Source organism: Chelonoidis abingdonii, chromosome 1 (assembly GCF_003597395.2).
Source record: "Chelonoidis abingdonii isolate Lonesome George chromosome 1, CheloAbing_2.0, whole genome shotgun sequence".
NCBI lineage: Eukaryota > Metazoa > Chordata > Testudines > Testudinidae > Chelonoidis > Chelonoidis abingdonii.
Genome location: NC_133769.1, coordinates 232076833 through 232096639, shown reverse-complemented (window position 1 = coordinate 232096639; position 19807 = coordinate 232076833). Strand labels below are relative to the sequence as shown.

General features: G+C 42.6%; 1 protein-coding gene across 6 annotated transcripts in view; it reads right to left on the bottom strand.

The window, feature by feature from the left end:
• The window catches only part of PIR (pirin), a 111247-nt gene that overhangs the window by 48173 nt on the left and 43267 nt on the right, over positions 1–19807 (bottom strand). For all 6 annotated transcript variants that reach the window (XM_075060384.1, XM_075060373.1, XM_075060377.1 and 3 more), the window contains 2 exons: positions 19569–19652; positions 18868–19074 (listed from right to left, as the gene is read on the bottom strand). In XM_075060384.1, coding sequence (XP_074916485.1) covers positions 18868–19074; positions 19569–19652 — 291 coding nt within the window. The remainder of the gene's footprint in view (positions 1–18867; positions 19075–19568; positions 19653–19807) is intronic.

Below are 19807 nucleotides of genomic sequence, written 5' to 3'. Positions count from 1 at the left end.
AAACCCAATTCTTTCAGCCTTCCTTCATAGGTCATGTTGTCAAGACCTTTAATCATTCTTGTTGCTCTTCTCTGGACCCTCTCCAATTTCTGTTCTCAGTGGACAAAGTATCCACATCAAACAAACCACAACCCCAGCTAGCATACACATTGACCATCTCAACAAAGAGGTCAAGAAACCTGAACTATTCTCTTACCCCCACACTATGTTGTTTCTCCAGACAAGGGTTGAGTCACACTGCCAGGGCAGTAGAGGGAGGATTATATTCTATTTACTATATTTTTAAAGTCCATAGAACTATGATACCTAAGATGTCTTTATATAGAACTAGAAATGGACTAATTATAACATTATTAACAGGTAACGTAACACCTATTTCAAAGTGTGTTGGGGTCCCCTGGCTCTTCCTAAAGTTTACTCTGGATACACACAGATAAAACAACACAGGTGCCTTATACTCAACCTACAAAACAGGCAAAATGGGATAAACTATGGCAGCCACACATGACTGATGTCAGCAGTCTAACAAGTGTGCTTGGGGCAATGAGATTACGTATTGGCTATCAGAATCAGTGAAATCTGTCAGTGTCAGAGAGTTACCTGTCAGTTTGATGATCAACTAATAAATCTGAATTCAAAGCTTCCATTCAGTTCACACTCTAAATATGAGGCATGTTTGCAATGATCTCACTGATCTTGAATTCAGTTTGGACAACAGAGAGTGCCACATGAAGCTTTATAAACCAAGTCAGAACAACAGCAACCCACAAACACTAACATTCTCCCACACTGAAAAATTACCTCAATTTTCTTGGAAACAAACAGTTCCAACATCACTGTCTGCATGTGCCAAGTGGTTACAAGCTCCAAAACACATTCTCCAGACCAGGAGAATCCAGCAATGCTGACACAGAGTAACAATGTCTAGTTTTGGTTGCAGATACCACAAAAAAAATAATGGCAAAACAAGAGGCATGCTATGCAGTAACGTACAGCTCTGGAGCATGCTTTGCTATTTCCTTTGTTGCCTCACTAATATACATAACCCCCACTTATTTCATTTATTTCCTTCCTCCCGCCTCCCCGCCCCTAATCTCCAGCATAGCAGCTCCTAAGTGACAAACAGCCACAGGCATACACCACAGTCAGTCCTCTGTGAGTGTTTGTGTGAATGGAGGAAGGTAAGGACTGGGTCAGGTGACAGGATGAATGCCATCCCAGGATACAGGAAATATGGTACTGACCATGCTGAAGGGATGGTGTAAACCCATATTAAGCTTGCAAGGATTAGATTTTTACCAGTAAATGTCAGTAAACGTTGATTTTGCTGTGCATACACACTGACAAAAATATTTCCATTGATAATCCAAGTTTACAGATACGCAAAGTAAGAAAAATGCTGCTTGAGGAGATCTTAGAGTCAAAGTCCAATTATTTCGATTTTTTGAATTCGGTTTGTTACCTGAACTAGCAAATGAACAGTAAAAACAGCTATGAGCTGTTGTTTTAAGGATATTTACTTTGTATCTTTTGACATATGATGTTGACAATTTGTGTTTAAATGGTTCATAAAGCTTTAACCTTTTGAATCTCAACATCTACTGTCATTAAAAAATTGTCTGATGCCCTCATAATTTCCTGCAACTGTGAAAATTTAAATTGATAAAAATAAAATAAAAATTCTTAAAATACATAATTTTAAACAACTGTGAACATTAAAATAAATAAAAATCTAAATAATGGTTAAAAATAATCAACATCATTCATCAAAATTATAAAAGAATAAAAGTAGAATTCTGCCAAGCCTATCTATATTGCATGTTTGTAGACCAAGCTGAAAAAAAGAACAACAGTTTAAGAACGCCCCCCACGAATCTTAACAGGGATTCTGCATTTTAAAATATTGGGGCGCTTGTGTGGTCCATTTCATCTGTGGTATCCTGAGGCTGGTAGATCAAGCTAATGCCTTTTGCTAGACCAAGGGTGAGGATGAAAGTTTCTGTCTCCTTTTGGTGTTGCATGGATAGATTTGGTCTGACTACCTAGTACAGAACCACAAGTATTCAAAAAACAAACAAAAAAAAAATCAGACACCCCAGAATCATGAGACTTGTCTAAAAATCATGAGATTTAAAAACTAGTAAGATTTTTATTTTAAATTTCCCTTCTGGTTTCTGAGCCACAATTTTCAAGATTTTTTCTACAACCATGGAGGTGAGAAATTTCCTTTAAAATTAAATAAAAGCTGATATTTTCATAGAATAATCTGACTCCAGGAGCTAGGGCCTTGAGTGAATGACCAATTATCACAACACTCACAAATAAAATTAAAGGAGTTGACAAAACTGATTTCATGTGAGAGGGAGTTGGAGAAAGTAGTATTCTTCCCATTAAGGGGCCTGCTTATTTTAAATGCATATAATCGGGACATGATCATAGATTCTAAGTCAGAAGGGACCATTATGATCATGACCTCCTCTATAACACAGGCCATAGAACGTCCCCAGAATAATTCTTGGAGCGTATCTTTCAGAAAACCATTCAATCTTGATTTAAGAAGTCTCAGTGGTACAGATTCCACCACAACTCTTGGTAAATTGTTCCAAGGGTTAAATACTCTCATCTTTAAAAATTCATATCTTATTTCCAGACGGAATTTGGCTAGCTTCAACTTCTAGCCATTGGATCGTATTATACCTTTCTCTGCTAGACTGAAGAGCTCATTATTACATCTTGACACCTTATAGAAAATGACCTATCAAAGAACAGGAGATCAGGACTATTAATTCGGAGCCTTCCTCTCTTGTCCAATTTACAGAGTACTGGGATAGGAACAAGAGCAATCAGGAAAAGGTGGAACTAAAAAGTGCCCTCTCATAATGTCATGTATGCTTCAACGGGATATAGAAATTGTCATATTGAATCAGACCTGTAGTTCATCTAGTTTAGTATCCATGTCAGACTTCAGTGACTTCAGTTATACTACTTTCCCCCCTTTTTGTAAACAGACATTTGCTTCATCTGGCAGTGAAAACCATAAAACCCCAAGGTATCTCATTATTTTGGCCATATTTGCAGTACTTCACACAGATGAAACATATTTACATGAATGGCAGAAGGAAAATACTCACCTATGTGAAAAGTGGAGGCCTCAGCTGTGAATACGGTTTCTGTCATATTACTTGGAGTGAGGTCTTGATTATATATGCCATATGTACACCTACACCTTCCATCTTTATTTACTTATGCTCACTGTTTTTTCATGATTGCTTTTTGACAGAAATACATGACTAGTGGTTGAAGGAAATGCAATAAATATCATTCTTGGATTACAGCAAAGCATTTCATACTGTGGGCTTGCCTACATGGAGAGGTATTGTGCTCCATGGAAGAGTGATTTCTAAAGCACACATGTTGCACATTAATTGGTCTGTGTAGACCTTGCCAGTGCACACTAATGGTTCCTAGTGTGCTTTAATTTACTTTTAGTGAGCACCAGCAAGGTCTACATGGACCAATTAATGAACAACACATTAGTGCGTTTTAGAAATCACATCCCCATAGAGTGTGTTACCCTACTCTGTAGACAAGCCCTGTGTCTTACAAAATCTTACAACATTAATGTGAATTGGCTAGGATAGGAAGAGTCATGTGCTTTGAAAACCTGTCAACAGGAAAGAAAGGGTTATGATAAATGACAGTGGTACAGAGTTATGGGGAGATAGCTAACAGGTGGTGCAGGGATCAGTGTTAAATCTGGTTTTATGTAACGTGTAAATTTATGATCTGGAAAAGTGAGGAAATAGTAGGGTGACCAGATGTCCCGATATTTACTTGTTTGTCCCGCGTCCCGACTGAGTCCCAATATTTTGCACTCTGGTCCACAGGCAGAAGGGGCTGATGCCCCCAACTCCGCCCTGGCCCCACCCTGACTCCGCCCCCTTCCTGCCCCATTGGATCCCTCCCCAAATCCCCACCCTGGCCCTGCCTCTTCCCCAAGAACCCCGCATTCCTCCTCCTCCCCTCTCCTTCCCAGGCTTGAGCGAATCAGCTGTATGGCAGTGCAAGCACTGGGAGGGAGGGGGGAGAAGCAGGACGCGGCAGCCCTCTCAGGGGAGGTGGAGGTGAGCTGTTGTGGTGGGGGGCGGGGTGGGGTGCTGCTGGTGGGTGCTCAGCCCCCACCAATTTTTCCTATGCTCCAGAAGATTTTTTTTTTTTTCTCCACCGTCGACCCCCTCTCACCCCACCCCGTGTCCCGATATTTCATGTCTCTCATCTGGTCACCCTGGGAAATAGCACGTTTATGAAGTTTGCCGATGCTACTCCTGTGAGGAGTTGCAAACAGCAGTCAGGACAGAAAAATCATACAAAGGGACTTAGATCAGAAGGATGGGAAGAATCCTTGGGAAAACAACGTCTTGGAAAAAATACAACCTAATATATATTGGTGAACCCTATATATAAATACAACCCTAATATATTGTGGGGAAAATAATCTGAAAAACTCACACACTATAAGAAGGAGAAATGTGGGACAAACGAGTACTAGTGAATGACAGATTAGACATTAGCAATGCCATATGGCACCAAAGGCACCAATGCAATTCTGGGTACAGAGATCACCTGTTGAAGGTGATTGTCTCTCTCTGAACCCCTTATGCCACATTTACACCTGGAATACCATGCTCAGTTCTGGATCCCACATTATCATACAGATATTGGCAAATATAAAGGTGTTCAGAGAACAAAAAATATCAACAGGGGAGGAGGGATCGAGCTTGAAGGAAAGATTAAGAGACCTAAGTATCTATAGCTTAGCTAGGCAATTGCTACTGGAGGGACAGAAGATGATGATCTACAAAGATTTGATGGTGGGAGATTAATTATTTCACTGTTATCAACTTTTGTGATATTTGGTGCTTTCCTTAAAGCCCCAGCTCCTGGACTCATGTGATTACGAGAATCTCAGCATTCCTTATAAATCAATCAATCAACCAACCAAAGCACCTTGCTCCCATATTTGTGGAGACAAGCTTGAAAACGTAACCTAAATACATTCTAAAGGCTCAGAAGCCAGAAGGCAAATAAAATGTATTATGTAATTTAAATCTCATGATTTTTAAGGCCTACTCATGATTTCTGAATCTAAGGATTGGTAATATTTTTATTTAGTGTCTTAAAGGGGTGCATGAACTAGAAGTAATGGGATGATATCATACATAGGAAAAGTTAGCAAAATAATAGGAAATACTTCCTAACAATGAGGTGTACTGAATAATCTTTTAAAGAAAGTGTGATGGGGTGGCCTGTCCTTAAGAGCCACAGTGCCTAGTGGTCTCCGTACTCCACCATCTGGCATGGCCTTTAAGGTTTTGGAGGGGTTTATTCTATAAAGCGAGAGATCAGAGGGTATGTCTACACTGCAATTAAAAACCCACGGCTGACCCATGCCAGCTGACTTTGGCTCTAGAACCCTGCAAGGTGGGAAAGTCCCAGAGCTCGAGTTGTGGCCCGAGCCCAGACATCTACAGTGCCATTAAACAGTCATGCAGCTCAAGCCCTGTGAGCCCAAGTCAGCTGGTACAGGCCAGCCACGGGTTTTTAATTGCAGAATAGACATACCCTAAGGGTCCTGGGAATGATGCTTGGGGAACGGATCCTGGCACTGCCCCTTTAAGGGCCCGAAGCCTTGCAGAGGGGCAGGGCAAGGCTCTCCTCTCACTCAATCAACTGGGAAGGAGTTGAGAGAAAGGGACCACCAGCATAAAGGCAGCCTCTTCCCTTCCAACAGACCGACACTGACAGGAGAAGGCTGGCCCTGCTGAACCCTCCAGATTGGAAGGCTAATGGAGTGGGTGTTCAGCTGGCAAAAGCCTTGCTGCTGTTTATTCCAAGACAAGAGCCCTGAGAGACAAACCTCAGCCCAGAGAGAGGGCTGAGGGGGAATTCTTCTTTGGAGGAAGGAAACAGTGACTGCTCTAAAGGCAAGAGACAGCGGGAACTGCTCGCAATACAGCCCATCTGCTGCACAGAAGGGCTAGGAGCAGTCTTTGAGAAAGGATCTTCATAACTGGCTAGGGAGAAGCTGTGAGGAACCACAGATCTAAGCTGGGATAGAGTCCAGAGACCCTCGTGAAGACATCAGCAAGCAGGGTGAAGGTAGGAGCAGTTCCAAGAAGTGATGGAAGGATTGAAGAAACACTCCTTATCTGCTCAAAACAGAGTCCCCAGGCTGGAACCCAGAGGAGAAAACAGGCTTCTCTGCTGTGCCCCTTGACCAAAAAGGGGGTACATAAGAGTGAGAGTAAGAGAGGCCAAGAATGACAAGTTCCAGATAGATGTCAGAAAATGGGCTTGAAGGACATCAGCTTTTGAGTTTTCTATTTTTGCACTTTTCTGTTAACCCCAGTAGGAGAATGGACTAAGTAGTGACCTGGATGGAGGGCTAGGCCATGGAAAATGACAGATCGCTGTGGAACAAGAATGGCTAACAGGCACTAGGCTGAAAAAACCTCTGCAACATTGTGCCTGAGCACATGGAGGTGCTCTGGAGGCGAGAGGCTTGTCTACAGGAAGTAGTACATAGCACTTTTTAAACTAGCCTGGTCAAGGCACTAGAAAACAAAATACAGAGAACGGTCCTTTACTGGCAGAAGAACTTTTGGAGCACTTAATAGTCTTTCCCATCTCTGACATTCTGCAACAGGATGCTGGCCATGTAAACACAGGCAAAGCCAGCGTAGCCGTTTAAGGCAAAGAATTCTGAGGATTTAGTTCTGGGTCACAACTGTTCGTGAAAGCAAGGCAGAAAATAAAAGGCACGAATTGTTCTTTAGATATGGAGAGATCAGGGTTGAGGAAAGAGCTGGTGTGAGACTCTTCAGAATGTCTTTCAGAGGAGCAATAGCCAAGGGTCCAGAGAGGGACATTACTGCAAGCCCGGCAGCTCATGCTAGATGCCCAAATCCAACCCCGCCTGACCCCTTGGGTCTGAGGTCAGCCAGCCACTTGCCAGGCAGCAACATCCATACTGCTTTTTTATGTGCTAGCTTGAGCAGACCTAGCAGGAGTCTATCATCCCACACTGGGAATCACCCTTCCCAGCTGTAGTGTAGGTATTCTTTCTTTGTACAGCACCTAGCACAGTGGGGTTATGGTAATACAAATAAATAATAATAAGCAACAAGTTTTAAACATACACAGCTAAATAAAAGATTCTGCCTTGCACCTGAAACTTCTGCCACAAGTATTTAATCTATCAGATCAGATACTGAACAACGCGAGCCTCGCTATCTTTTTGTGCAAAACACAGCATAGCATAATTGTTATGAGATGGAAGTTTAGTTAAGAGCCCATCATCTTATGGGACCATAAGCAATAAATTATCATAGAATCATAGGACTGGAAGAGACCTAGTCCAGTTCTCTGCACTCATGGCAGGACTAAATATTATCTAGACCATCTCTGACAGGTGTTTGTCTAACCTGCTCTTAAAAAATCTCCAGTGATGGAGATGCCACAACCTCCCTAGGCAATTTATTCCAGTCCTTAATCATCCTGATAGGAAGTTTTCCCTAATGTCCAATCTAAACCAGCCTTGCTGTAATTCAAGCCTGTTGCTTCTTGTCCTATCCTTAGAGGTTAAGAAGAACATATTATTTTTCCTCCTCCTTGTAACAGTTTTATGTACTTATCATGTCCCCTCTCAATCTTCTCTTTTCCAGACTAAACAAACCAAATTTTTTCAATCTTCCCCCATAGTCATGTTTTCTAGACCTTTAATCATTTTTCTTGCTCTTCTCTGGACTTTCTCCAATTTGTCCACATCTTTTCTGAAATGTGACACCCAGAACTGGACAAATACTCCAGTTGAGGCCTAATCAGAGTGGAGTACAGCAGAATTACTTCTCGTATCATGCTTATAACACTCCTACTAATACATCCCAGAAAGATGTTTGCTTTTTTTGCAACAGTGTTACACCATTGACTCATATTTAGTTTGTTATCCACTATGACTCCCAGATCCCTTTCCGCAGTACTCCTTCCTAGACAGTCATTTCCCATTTTGTAATTGTGCAACTGATTGTTCCTTCCTAAGTGGAGTACTTTGCATTTGTTCTTATTGAAATTCATCCTATTTACTTCAGACATTTCTCCATCCACAAGGCTTGTTACTCTGTCAAAGAAAGCTATCAGGCTGGTTTGACACTGTTTGTTCTTGACAAATCTATGCTGACAGTTACTTATCACCTTATTATCTTCTAGATGTTTGCAGACTGAGCGCTTAATTATTTGCTCCATAATCTTTCTGGGTGCAGAAGTTAAGCTGACTGGCCTGTAGTTCCCCAGGTTGTCCTTATTTCCCTTTTTATATATTGGCACTATATTTGCTTTTTTCCAGTCTTCTGGAATCTCTCCTGTCTTCCATGACTTTTCAAAGATAATCACTAATGGCTCAGATATCTCCTTAGTCAGCTCTTTGAGTATTCTAGGATGCATTTCATCAGGCCCTGGTGACTTGAAGACATCTGATTTGTCTAAGTAATTTTTAACCTGTTCTTTTCCTATTTTAGCCTCTGATCCTACCTCATTTTCACTGGTATTCACTATGTTAGATCTCCAATCACCACCACCTTCTTGGTGAAAACTGAAACAAAGAAGTAGTTAAGCACCTCTGCCATTTCCACATTTTCTGTTATTATTTCCCTACCCCCTCATTGAGTAACTGGCTTGCCCTATACCTGGCCTTCCTCTTGTTTCTAATGTATTTTTAGAATGTTTTATTGTTACATTGTCTCTAGTTAGTGTGATCTCGTTTTGTGCCTTGGCCTTTCTAATTTTGTCCCTTTACTTGTGTTATTTGTGTATATTTATCCCCAGTAATTTGACCTACTTTCCATTTTTTGTAGAACTCTTTTTTGATTTTTAGATCATTGAAGATCTCCTGGTTAAGACAGGGTGGTCTCTTGCCACACTTCCTATCTTTCCTACGCATTAGGATAGTTTGTTCTTGTGCCCTTAATAATGTCTCTTTGAAAAACTCCCAACTGTCTTCAAGTGTTTTTCCCCTTAGACTTGCTTCCCATGGCACCTTACCTACCAAACCCCTGAGTTTGCAAAAGTCTGCCTTGAAATCCATTGGCTGTTCTCTCTCCTATCATTCGTTAGAATCATGAACTCTACCATTTCATGATCACTTTCACCCAAGCTACTTTCCACTTTCAAATTCTTAACCAGTTACTCCCTATTGGTCAAAATCAAATCTAGAACAGCCTCTCCTCTAGTAGCTTCTCCACCTCCACCAAATACTAATTCTCAGTGCAGATGACATGAACTCTTTTTGTTCTACAATTTTGCTCATCTGAACCTCTCCTTCAGAAAGAACGCCGTATCCTAACATGAAGTCATCACACAGTGTGCCATATGCTATAGAGTTACGGCCGTCCAACTTCCTGACATATGAAAGGAGATGCGACTAAGTCAGTCCATCAGGGTGCTCAGCAATGGTATGGGAAAAGAGCCTGCTGCGCGAGTGACAAACCTTCGCACAGTGGCTATAAGTCCACTAGCCGGATGAAAGTTGAAGCATACTCTGCTTCCTGGCTCACCTGCAAGCTTCAACCTGGTCTGTCTGATGGCTCTCTGCAGTGACTGCACCAGTCTTAGCCCGGCTTCTCCAAACTGAACAATTTTGTGAAGGATTTTCCCCTCTTGTTAGAGAATGCAGAATTCCATGAGACCTTCCTTCACCTTGTTGATGTATCGGACTTTGTCTTTCCTCTGCATCTCAGGCAGTTCTTAAGTTGACTGTACAGCACAGCCTTTGGCAGACAATCTTGAGGCATGTGGTCCACATGCCCCAACCAGCGAAGCCTGCAAATGTCCAGCGTAGTTTGCATAGACTGTAGGCCGGCTGTCTCAAGGATCTCGTTATTGGTGATCGTTTGTCCCAAGTAATTCCAAGCATTTTTCTAAGACAGCGGAGGTGGAAACTGTTGAATCTCTGCTCCTGCTCGGAGTACGTTACCCAGCTTTCACAAACGTAAAGGAGGGTACTCAGGACACAAGCCTGATAAACAGCCACCTCTGTGTTCAGGTTTAGCAACTTGTTGCTCCAAATACATGAAATAAGTTTGCCAAAGGTAATAGAAGCTTTGCCGATTCTAGCATCGAGTTCCCTATCAAGGTTAAGTGAGCTGGTAAGAATTGAGCAGAGATAGCAGAAGTGATCCAGGTTGTCCAGAGCTTCATTAGGTGACTGCCTACAACATGCATGTATTAATATATACATAAGCTCAGAAGAAAAACAACATACTCTGAGTTGTCTATGGGCATTTTAGCTCATTTCAAATGGAGTATAGTGGGGACTGTCCTTTTGTTTCTATGTGCCGTGTACAAAGGAATTGTCATACTGGATCAGACCCAAAATCTACCTAGTCCAGTATCCTGTCTCCAGCAATAGCCAGCAGCATTAGGCACTTCTTAGGATAGTGTAAGAACCCCACATCAGAAGGATGTTGGATAATTGGCCTCCCACGTTATGTCTTATCCTGATCTCTAATAGTTAGTGACTGGCTTCAGCCCCATATCATGAGCCCTGCAAGCAACAAAATATCCTTTCCAAAATTTTTGTTAGCAATCAACATAACTCCGGATATTCTTGTTATCTCTATACAATTTCCAGTCCTGCTTTGAATCTTGTTATTTCTTGGCATCAACAACTTCCTGTGGCAATGAATCCCACAACCTAATTACACATTGCGTAAAAAGTATTTCCTTTTGTCTGTTTGGAATTTACCACCTTCCAGGTTCATTGAATTTTCCTTTGTTCTTGTGTTCTGACAGGGAGAACAGAAGCATCTGATCTTCCTTTTCTACATCATTCTATTTTGAAAAAAAAGAGTTTCCCCACTTTAACAGTTTCATATCTGCATAGCATGGAAGTCTTGCAGAACAGATTTCATTCTTATGGTCTACATGTAAGAAGAGAGAGTTAGGGAGGCATCCAAAATGAGTTATGCATAGTTTCCATTAGATTGTGCCCCCTACACAACAGATGCTACCTCTCCAGAGTGAGAAGAGAATATCTGTAGCTATACCTGAACAGATGCTGTTATTACAAGGTAAACACCAATGTAGGGGTTGTGAGTGTGTGTGTGTGTATTTTGCTTTTTAATGTGATAGATTTCAGGTTCTCAGACTGATTTCCTAAATGCAGATCATCCAGGGACACTCCAAGCTGCTGGACTTGCTTCTGCATCAAAATACAGAGTTTTTGGCAGGCAAAAGTTGACACTCTGTCCAACATTCTGAGTGTAGCAGTAGACCCAGTGCCTGCAATTTATTGTCTTAGTCACCATTCTTCTATTCTCATGACTATTTATGAGATGATTTTTAGCATAGCACTGAATTTTGGCTAGAAGACAGTTGGCTATTTGGAAGTCTGAGACAGTCCAGTTGATTTTTCACTCTTAAGGGACTTGATGTTGTCAAAAGGTTTATTACTCCTTCAGATACTGTCAGTATAGATCCCTCACACTTAGCAGTACTAATGTGCTCAGCTCTGAAATTCAGAAACTTCTGCAAGGCAGTGGCTGCACACATACCCCCATGCAGGACTCACTGTTTGGTGCAAGGTAATACTATGCAAAGAGCAACAGCCCCAACCCCACCACAGTTTCTTTTGGCTATAGCAACTGAAGGAATCAGAATCGTCAGGGCTTCTCTTCTTTCTCCCTTGCAGCTGACTCTTCTCCCGTCTTAACTATGAATTTAGACTGAGAACTTTTAATTGGTGTTTTGTAAAAACTAAATAATATAGCAGTTTCCTGATGTATTTGTTTAGTAACCATCCTATTGTGCAATCAGGTCAATCCAGTCCATTCTACACCCTTTGTTTTAGTTGACAGGCTATTATTCTGTGAGGGCAGACCTCAAGTATGTGGATTCTAAACACTATGGCTGGAAACAGCAGAAGATGTTTTATAGAGGAGTATATGTGCATGGCCTGTATTGCCTGGGGGGATGACCATGCTCTGAAAGCCTGCTCCATCTGAGCAGTGTAGTCCCTTTTAGCCTTTCTATAGATAAAAGAGGCTCCACCAACTACTTAGCAGGTGCAAAAGCACACCTCAAGCATCCAAGTGTCTATGTGTCCTCTACCTGGCTGAGCATTTTCTAAAGCCACAATCTCCACAAGAAATCCAATCAGAGCTCTTCACGTGCGCTATGTCAAAGCACGAGTCAGAGAATAAGTGGTCTTTCTTTATAGCATAAGATCAATTCTTCCATTTGGAAGAAAACCAGCTTCATTTCTGTACTGCATCACTGACACAATATTATGCACAACGTTTGTAGACCAGTTCCATCTTCTGTTTCTCTGGTGGTGAGGTCCTAACGTAAATTCATATTTCTGTAGCACCAGATACAAATGTGGAGCACCAGATGTGTGTTTATTCTCACTATTATCCATTATATTGATAATGATGCTGTAGTGAGTCAAATATTTTTATTTTGGTGTAAGAGTATATTTGATCCCATCCTAGTAGGTGGGAATGTAATTCTTGGGTAACTATGGGCTGGCCTTCACTACGGGGAGATCAACACTGCCGCAATCGATGCAGCAGAGATTGATATAGCAGGTCTAGTGAAGACCCGATAAATCGATGGCAGAATGCTCTCCTGTTGACCCCAGGACTCCTGCTCCCCGAGAAAACTAAGGGAAATCAACCAGAGAGTGTTTCCCATTGATGCAATATAGTGAAGACACCGGGGTAGATCGACCTAAGTTACTCAAATAGCTGGAGTAGCATAACTTAGGTCGACGTAGCCCCATAGTGAAGACAAGCCCTATGTCAAGGACTTGCACCCTGAATAAGCAAGAGCACAAGCAAGATCAACATTACTAAGATTTTGGACAACTGAGCTGTGTGCATTCTGCAGCACTGTTTGTATTGCAATTTTGAGTTACAAATGAAGTTGCATCACTTCATGTTTGTAGTTCTGTGATCCAAGCTCCTGGGGAACAGTTTGACTTAGAAGTATGGACATTCTTTGGGAGAGTATCTACTTCTTAAAATAAAGGGGCCTGTGAAATAAAATACCAGTTTGTAGAAAATATAGTAGAAGATGTTCACAATGAATGCCTTTTGGGGACCCATAGTAGCAGGCTATCTTATGCAAATTCACTCCCCAAAAGCCTATTTCCTCGCTCACTGATGTTCACTGAGAGAAGGCAACAGTAATATTATACTTTATGGTACCATGTACATTCTCTATGTCTCAAGAGCAGCCTTAACAGAAACGGAGTATCTGCACCAAGTTATATCTGTGTAACAGAAAAGTTAACTCATTCCTGCTCAATGTTCCACATAGGCTTTGTGCCTATCACGAAAACAAACAAAACTGATGGCAAGAAAAAAAGCAACAAGATGATTATGCCTTGCTGAGCATTCCTGAAGCTGTTTACTTCAGGAATGCTCATTGTGACATTCTATACCTTGGGGGAGTGTCCTATAACCCCCATATTCCTCATTTTTATATAATCGTGATCTTACATATGAAGCATGCCTTGTAAGGTATCAGGGGAAGGGTTATGATGTGCTGAAAGTCATTTCTCTATCCATATATGTATATCGTTAATGCATATGAAGTTATGAGAATTGTGTTATATGGTTGTCACTAAAACATGGTGTAAGTTGGGGAATCAGCCAGATATTAGCTCTCCAAAGGCAACAGCAAAGAAAGTAACCAACACCTGGGCAGGGCATCAAACAAACCATCAACCACCGTTGTCCAGCAAGGGAGTTACAATTCAGTGACTCACCAGCATGAGGTCACACCAAGGGAATTACTCAGCCTTGCCTGGAGACTCAGTAATACCCCCGAGACATGCCTGGACTTGTGCTCCCCAAGCACATGGGACTAAGAGTAAAAAACAGAACACTGTGGCCACATGCCGGGCCTTTCTCCTTCCCCCACTATGCTGCAAGCAACAAAGACACTCAGAAGAAGACTGAAGACTCCAACAGAGGAGACTGGCCCAGGTTTAAGGGATGAAGCTATATGTTAAGGACTGCAGTATCCAGTGGGGTGAGAAAAACTGCTTAATCTAAATTGGGGTGGGCAAACTATGGCCCAGGGGCCACATCTGACTCTCCAGACATTTCAATCTGGCCCTCAAGCTCCTGCTAGAGAACGAGGTCTGAGGCTTGCTCCATTCCAGCTGGGGAGCAGGGTCGGGGGCTTGCCCCGTTCTGCTCGGCTCCCAGAAGCAGTGGCATGTCCCCCCTCCAGCTCCTGTGCATAGGGGCAGCCAAGGGGCTCTGCATGCTGCCCCTGTCCCCACAGCTCCCATTGGCTGGGAACCATGGCCAATGGGAGCTGCAGGGGCGGTGCCTGCAGACAGGGCAGCACACAGAGCCACCTGGCCGTGCCTCCACGTAGGAACCAGAGTGGGCACATGCTACTGCCTCTGGGAGCTACTTGAGATAAGCGCTGCCCAAAGCCTGCACCCCAACCCCTTCCTGCACCCCAACCTCCTGCCCCAGCCCTGATCCCACTCCTGCCCTCCAAACCCCTCAGTCCCAGCCTGGAGCACACTTCTGCACCCCCAACCCATCATTCCCAGCCCCACCTCAGAGCCTGCACCTCCAGCTGGAGCCCTCACCCCAACCCCCTGCCCCAGCCAGGAGACCCCTCACGCATTCTGAACACCTCATATCTGACTCCACTTCAGAGCCTGCACCACCAGCCTGAGCCATCACTCCCCCCCCACACCCGAACACCCAGTTTCATGAACATGAACATTCATGGCCCACCACACAATTTCCATACCCAGATGTGGCCCTTGGGCCAAAAAGTTTGCCCACCCCTGATCTAGATGTTGCCCAGTCTAATAGGGTTGAAAGTTTAGACTCCATGCTTATATTTTATTTTATTTTGGTAACTAACTCTGATTTTTTGCCTATCACTTAATATCACTTAAAATCTATCTTCTGTAGTCAATACATTTGTTTTACTGCTTATCTTTACCAGTGGGTTTGTATGAAGTGTTTGGCAAATCTGCTCAAGTTTTGCAAAGGCTAGTGTATGTCCACTGTTCATTGATGAAGTGATAAACCAATTAATAAATCTGCTCTGATTGTCTTGAGCAGTGCAAGATGGTATATTCCTGGAGTACAGTGCTGGGAGCTGGGCGGAGGGGGAGGATTGGGATGGTGCCTTTCTCTGGGTGATTCATGAATGGCTCTAGGAGCCTTTATGCAATCTACTGGGTGTGGGGCTCCACATGCGGTTGTGCTGAGTGATCACAGCACCTGGAGGGGTTTGCTGCTGGTCACTAGCAAGGTATTGTGAGAGACAGCCCAGACTGGAGAGAGTTCAGGGGGCACATCGGTCCCACACTGCACCTCGGGGATCCCATCACACCTATCTCTTCATTTAAATGTCTGTAGCTACAGATGGAACCAGTTACTTCACACTTCCTTAGTTAGGAAATGACCAGCCATACCCACTGCTAATAGGGAACTAGGAATCATTCTTTCAAGAGATGCAAGTATGGACTTCCTCGAAGAGTTGTCCAAGACAAACGATTCCTGTTGTGTGTGTGGACTGTTCTCTTCCAACCCACCTCCCAATATAAAATGATGTTGTGCCAAAGTGTACTAGGTGATTTACAGTCAAGTAGGGTCAAACAACAAGTTTTCTGGACCCAAAAGGTTACAATCTAAGAGCCAAATTCCACCCTGCTTACATCACCCACGCAGCCTCATTGCATTAAGGGTTGGATAATTAGGCAGGGCATTCCTGTAGAGCCCTGACAGCAAGGACAGCAAGATCAAACTTGATGCAGTAGAATGGAGGGAGGTGATGCAAAGATTGAAACAGGACTGATGTGATCACTCCAGCTCGTGTGATCACTTGGCCGTCCCATGTGAGACCCAGATTTCAATGGGTATCAAGCTTGAACTGCCCCTCGTTGTGGATAAAAAATATACAAGCACTTCTGAAAGAGACAACTGTTTGATGCCCTGCTTCTACAAGATAACAGTCAGTTTAATGAGAGCAGAGGAATGTAGAGGCAAAATGGAGTGGTCGAGGTTCAGCTTGGAAAGGGAGGGGATGGGATCACAAGCACTATGTGTGAGCAGTTGGCCCCAGCCTAGCCAGCTGTGTGGTTTGTTTTTTCTTTGTAACCTTGTCTGATTAAAAGATCACGTTGATTCAGTGCAAAGACAAAAGCTCAGTCTTTCTTTACAAGGCACATTCCAGTAGATTACAAAGGCATGTCTGCTCTTAGTAACATTATATACATGAGGATATTGGCTCAATTTTTTTCATATGCTGCTAGATTTACGTGCAATTTAACTAGTGTGACAGACCCAAACCAGTGGGGTACAGGAGTCTGGTTGAGGGCAAATATACTGGTCACTGGATGAGTAGTTTTCTGTTCCCTGAGTGACCAGAGCAGGGGCTGTACTAGAGTAATCAGGAACCTGCTAGAACCAATTAAGGCAGACAGGCTGATTAGAACACCTGCAGCCAATCAAGGCAGGCTAATCAGGGCACTGGTTTTTTAAAAGAGAGCTCACTCCAGTCAGTTAGCAGAGGAGCCAGAGGAGAGGCAAGTGCGGGTGAGGAGGCTGGGAGTGAGAGGGTGTGCTGCTGGAGGACTAGGAGTACAAGTGTTATCAGACTTCAGGAGGAAAGATCCTTTGGTGAGGCTAAAGAAGGTGTGTTGGAGCGGGCCATGGGGAAGATAGCCCAGCGGGTGTACTGTCATGCAGCTGTTAACAGGAGGATACTATAGAAGCTGCAATCACAGTGCCCTGGCTGACCAGAGTAGAGGGCGGGGCCCGGGTTGTCCCCCCAACCTCCACTCCTGATCAGACACAGGAGGAGCTGACCAAGACTGTGGGGAAGATCACTGAAGTGAGCAAATCTGCCAATAAGCGCAGGACCTACCAAGGTAGAGGAAGAACTTTGTCACACTATCTTATAAAATACCTAATAAAAAGACTGATTCAAATACCAAGATTATGAACCTTCATCATTTGCCATGAAAATAACCAAGATTTAATTATATTAATTGTCCTGGTTTTAGTAAATATGAGTTGAAAACAGAACTTGAAATGTGAAACAATACTATTTCATTGGTTACTTGGCATCCATTCCATAAGAAGTCTACTTTTAGCTGAAAGAAAAGCAGAGGGAATAGACACTTCATAATCACATAGACTTAACAAATAAGTTGAGTTTGATATTTCAAATTGCCCTAATAATATCTAGAAATTGCTCTGGTACCAGTTCTTATCTGGTCACTGTTTGCAAAAACTTGCTTTTTCCAGTACAAATTTAAGTGTTATATAGGATTCCTTTTGCTGCATGTGATTTCCATTACTAGGAATTACAAGTACACACAAAGATCTGTCAAAAGGAATTTACAGTTCTAAAGTCCCCAAACTCTACTTTAACTGAACATTAACATGAAGCTTTACTTCATGCACAATAGTGATATCTATTGTGAAGTGTCAGCAGGGGAAAATGTTATGAATACTTTTAGGGCTTGATTCTCCACCACTTGCCTCTTGTGCAGAATGGCTGTAAAATGTTAGCATGTTGATTCCGAAATGTTACATGACCATACAAAGGGCAAGGCAGTGGGTAATCAGGCCCTAGGCAATATATATTCAGCCAACATTCAGTTAGTTATAAAAAGAAGGGTGAAATACAGCTGGACCCCAGTGAGTACAGAGACTATGGGAACTGGTTTTGCCTTTTGCAAAGGTAGGAGTAGAGACAGCTTGAAGCTTTATGATTTCCAAAGAGACAATGTCTGTTTTGGTCCTGGAAATGTAGGGCAATGTGTTCAGAAGAGCCATTTGCTACAGGCACTCTGGGTGGTTCAGGTCATGGCTCCACAAGCAGACATGCTCATTCTGGGCCTGATTCCCCAAAGCCTTGCGTAATCATTTGCAACTGGACTAGTGGGTGTGAACTGCTGCCATTCTGATCTGAGGAATTTCACACCCACTTTGCACAGATGTCAATGATTACACAAAGTGTAAGGCAGTATAGAACCAGGCCCTCAGGGTCCACTACTGTTGCCGGCACCACTAGCCAGCCTGCTCATCACACCACTTGTGCATCCCAACAGAAGGAGTTTGCCCCCAACACAGGATTAGAGAAGTGAGATCCCTGTGCCCTCCTCACACACTACTGCACCTGAACAGTTAAGCACCTGCCTTTCCCAACCTCCTTTGAGTCCAACAAGAACAAACCTTGCTAACAGGATATGTTGCTTCAGATGAGTGGCCAACCTGTTGCAGAGACATTATTTAGATCTTCATATACTTTTTAAGGGCCTGAAGTTGCAACCTTTATATCGAATAGCCCTACTCATGCAAGTGGTCCCATTGAATTAAAAGGAACTATGCATGTGATTAAGGGCTGCAACAACATTTCTTTTCTTAGGGCCTGTTAACTGACAGTTAACTGTAGCCCTCCAAAAGGCCGAGGAACATTCTGTCTAGCACACGCACACAGACTTTGCTCTTCTTGAGTGAAGAACTGTGTTATATGCATGATTTACAGTACATTACATAAGGGAATAACTTGTAATGCAGCATTTTCTTACAAGAAACATATCTTACCAAACAAAAAAGACAAGATGGAACAATTACCATATAACTGCAACCTTCAAAGAATGTTTCTAAAACTCACAGGATCTCTCCTTTCGCAACAAAAGTGAGCTGACAAAACATTTGATGTTTAAACTTGTCAGCAAATATATGATGAATAGTTAATGCTTCAAATGTACATATTACTTGTACATAGGCACCAGTTGTACCAATGATCACAGTTTACCTTTACACCCAGTGCCTCTCCTGAAATGACGGACACAGTCACACCATTCTTGGAGGGTTTGGAGATGTCTTTGCTTTTCAGTTCTTGGTATCGGGGTTCCACCATTTTCTCTGAACTTCTCAAATTGACCCAGAGCTGCAGAGCATGTGCTTGTTCCTCTGAGCAGAGCATCTCTGCATGAAGAATACCCCGCCCTGCTGTCATCCACTAGAAGAATGGTATAGAAGGAACAGAACACACACATAGACATTAAATTTTAGAAAATGGAGAAAAGAAAAACACACTTGAATTTCGTTACATGGGACAAGTTAATATGACTAAAGCTTTTGTCTGGTTAGAAGATGGATTAGATAAACAATAACCTTTCCTAACATTTAGTCTATCTATTGATTTCAAATGTTGAAGTGCAGCATTGAAACAATATAATTGATTTGTTAATGTATTTTAGCCAAGATTTTAAAAAGCTAAAATATGAAGTTTCCCACAGTAACATGGTGTAGTGGGAATTTATCTAAGCATATGACAACAGAGTGCAATATAGTGGCTGAGTTTAAAAGCATCCAGTTACAACTTCTCTTATAACAGAAAAAGGAGTAGTGTTCCTCAACTGCAGGCTCTTCACAAATTCAAATGAAAAGGCAGGAGTAGTCACTGTTTAGGATTAAGATATTAATGATTCCTTTCTGCCCACTTTCCCATACCTGCAAATCTCCTGGGTTCAATATACCAGCATGTCCGCAAAAATCTTCATGGGCTATAGAGCCACCATCTAACAGGTAGGTTACCTTGGAAGAATGAGAGAGAGATGAAATTGTTATGCAAAAGTTCCCTTTTGTTTGTTTTGTTTTTAACAGTGTCATAAACATATGCTTAAGGGTTAATGACTCTTTCACCTGTAAAGGGTTAAGAAGTTCACCTAGCCTAGCTAACACCTGACCAG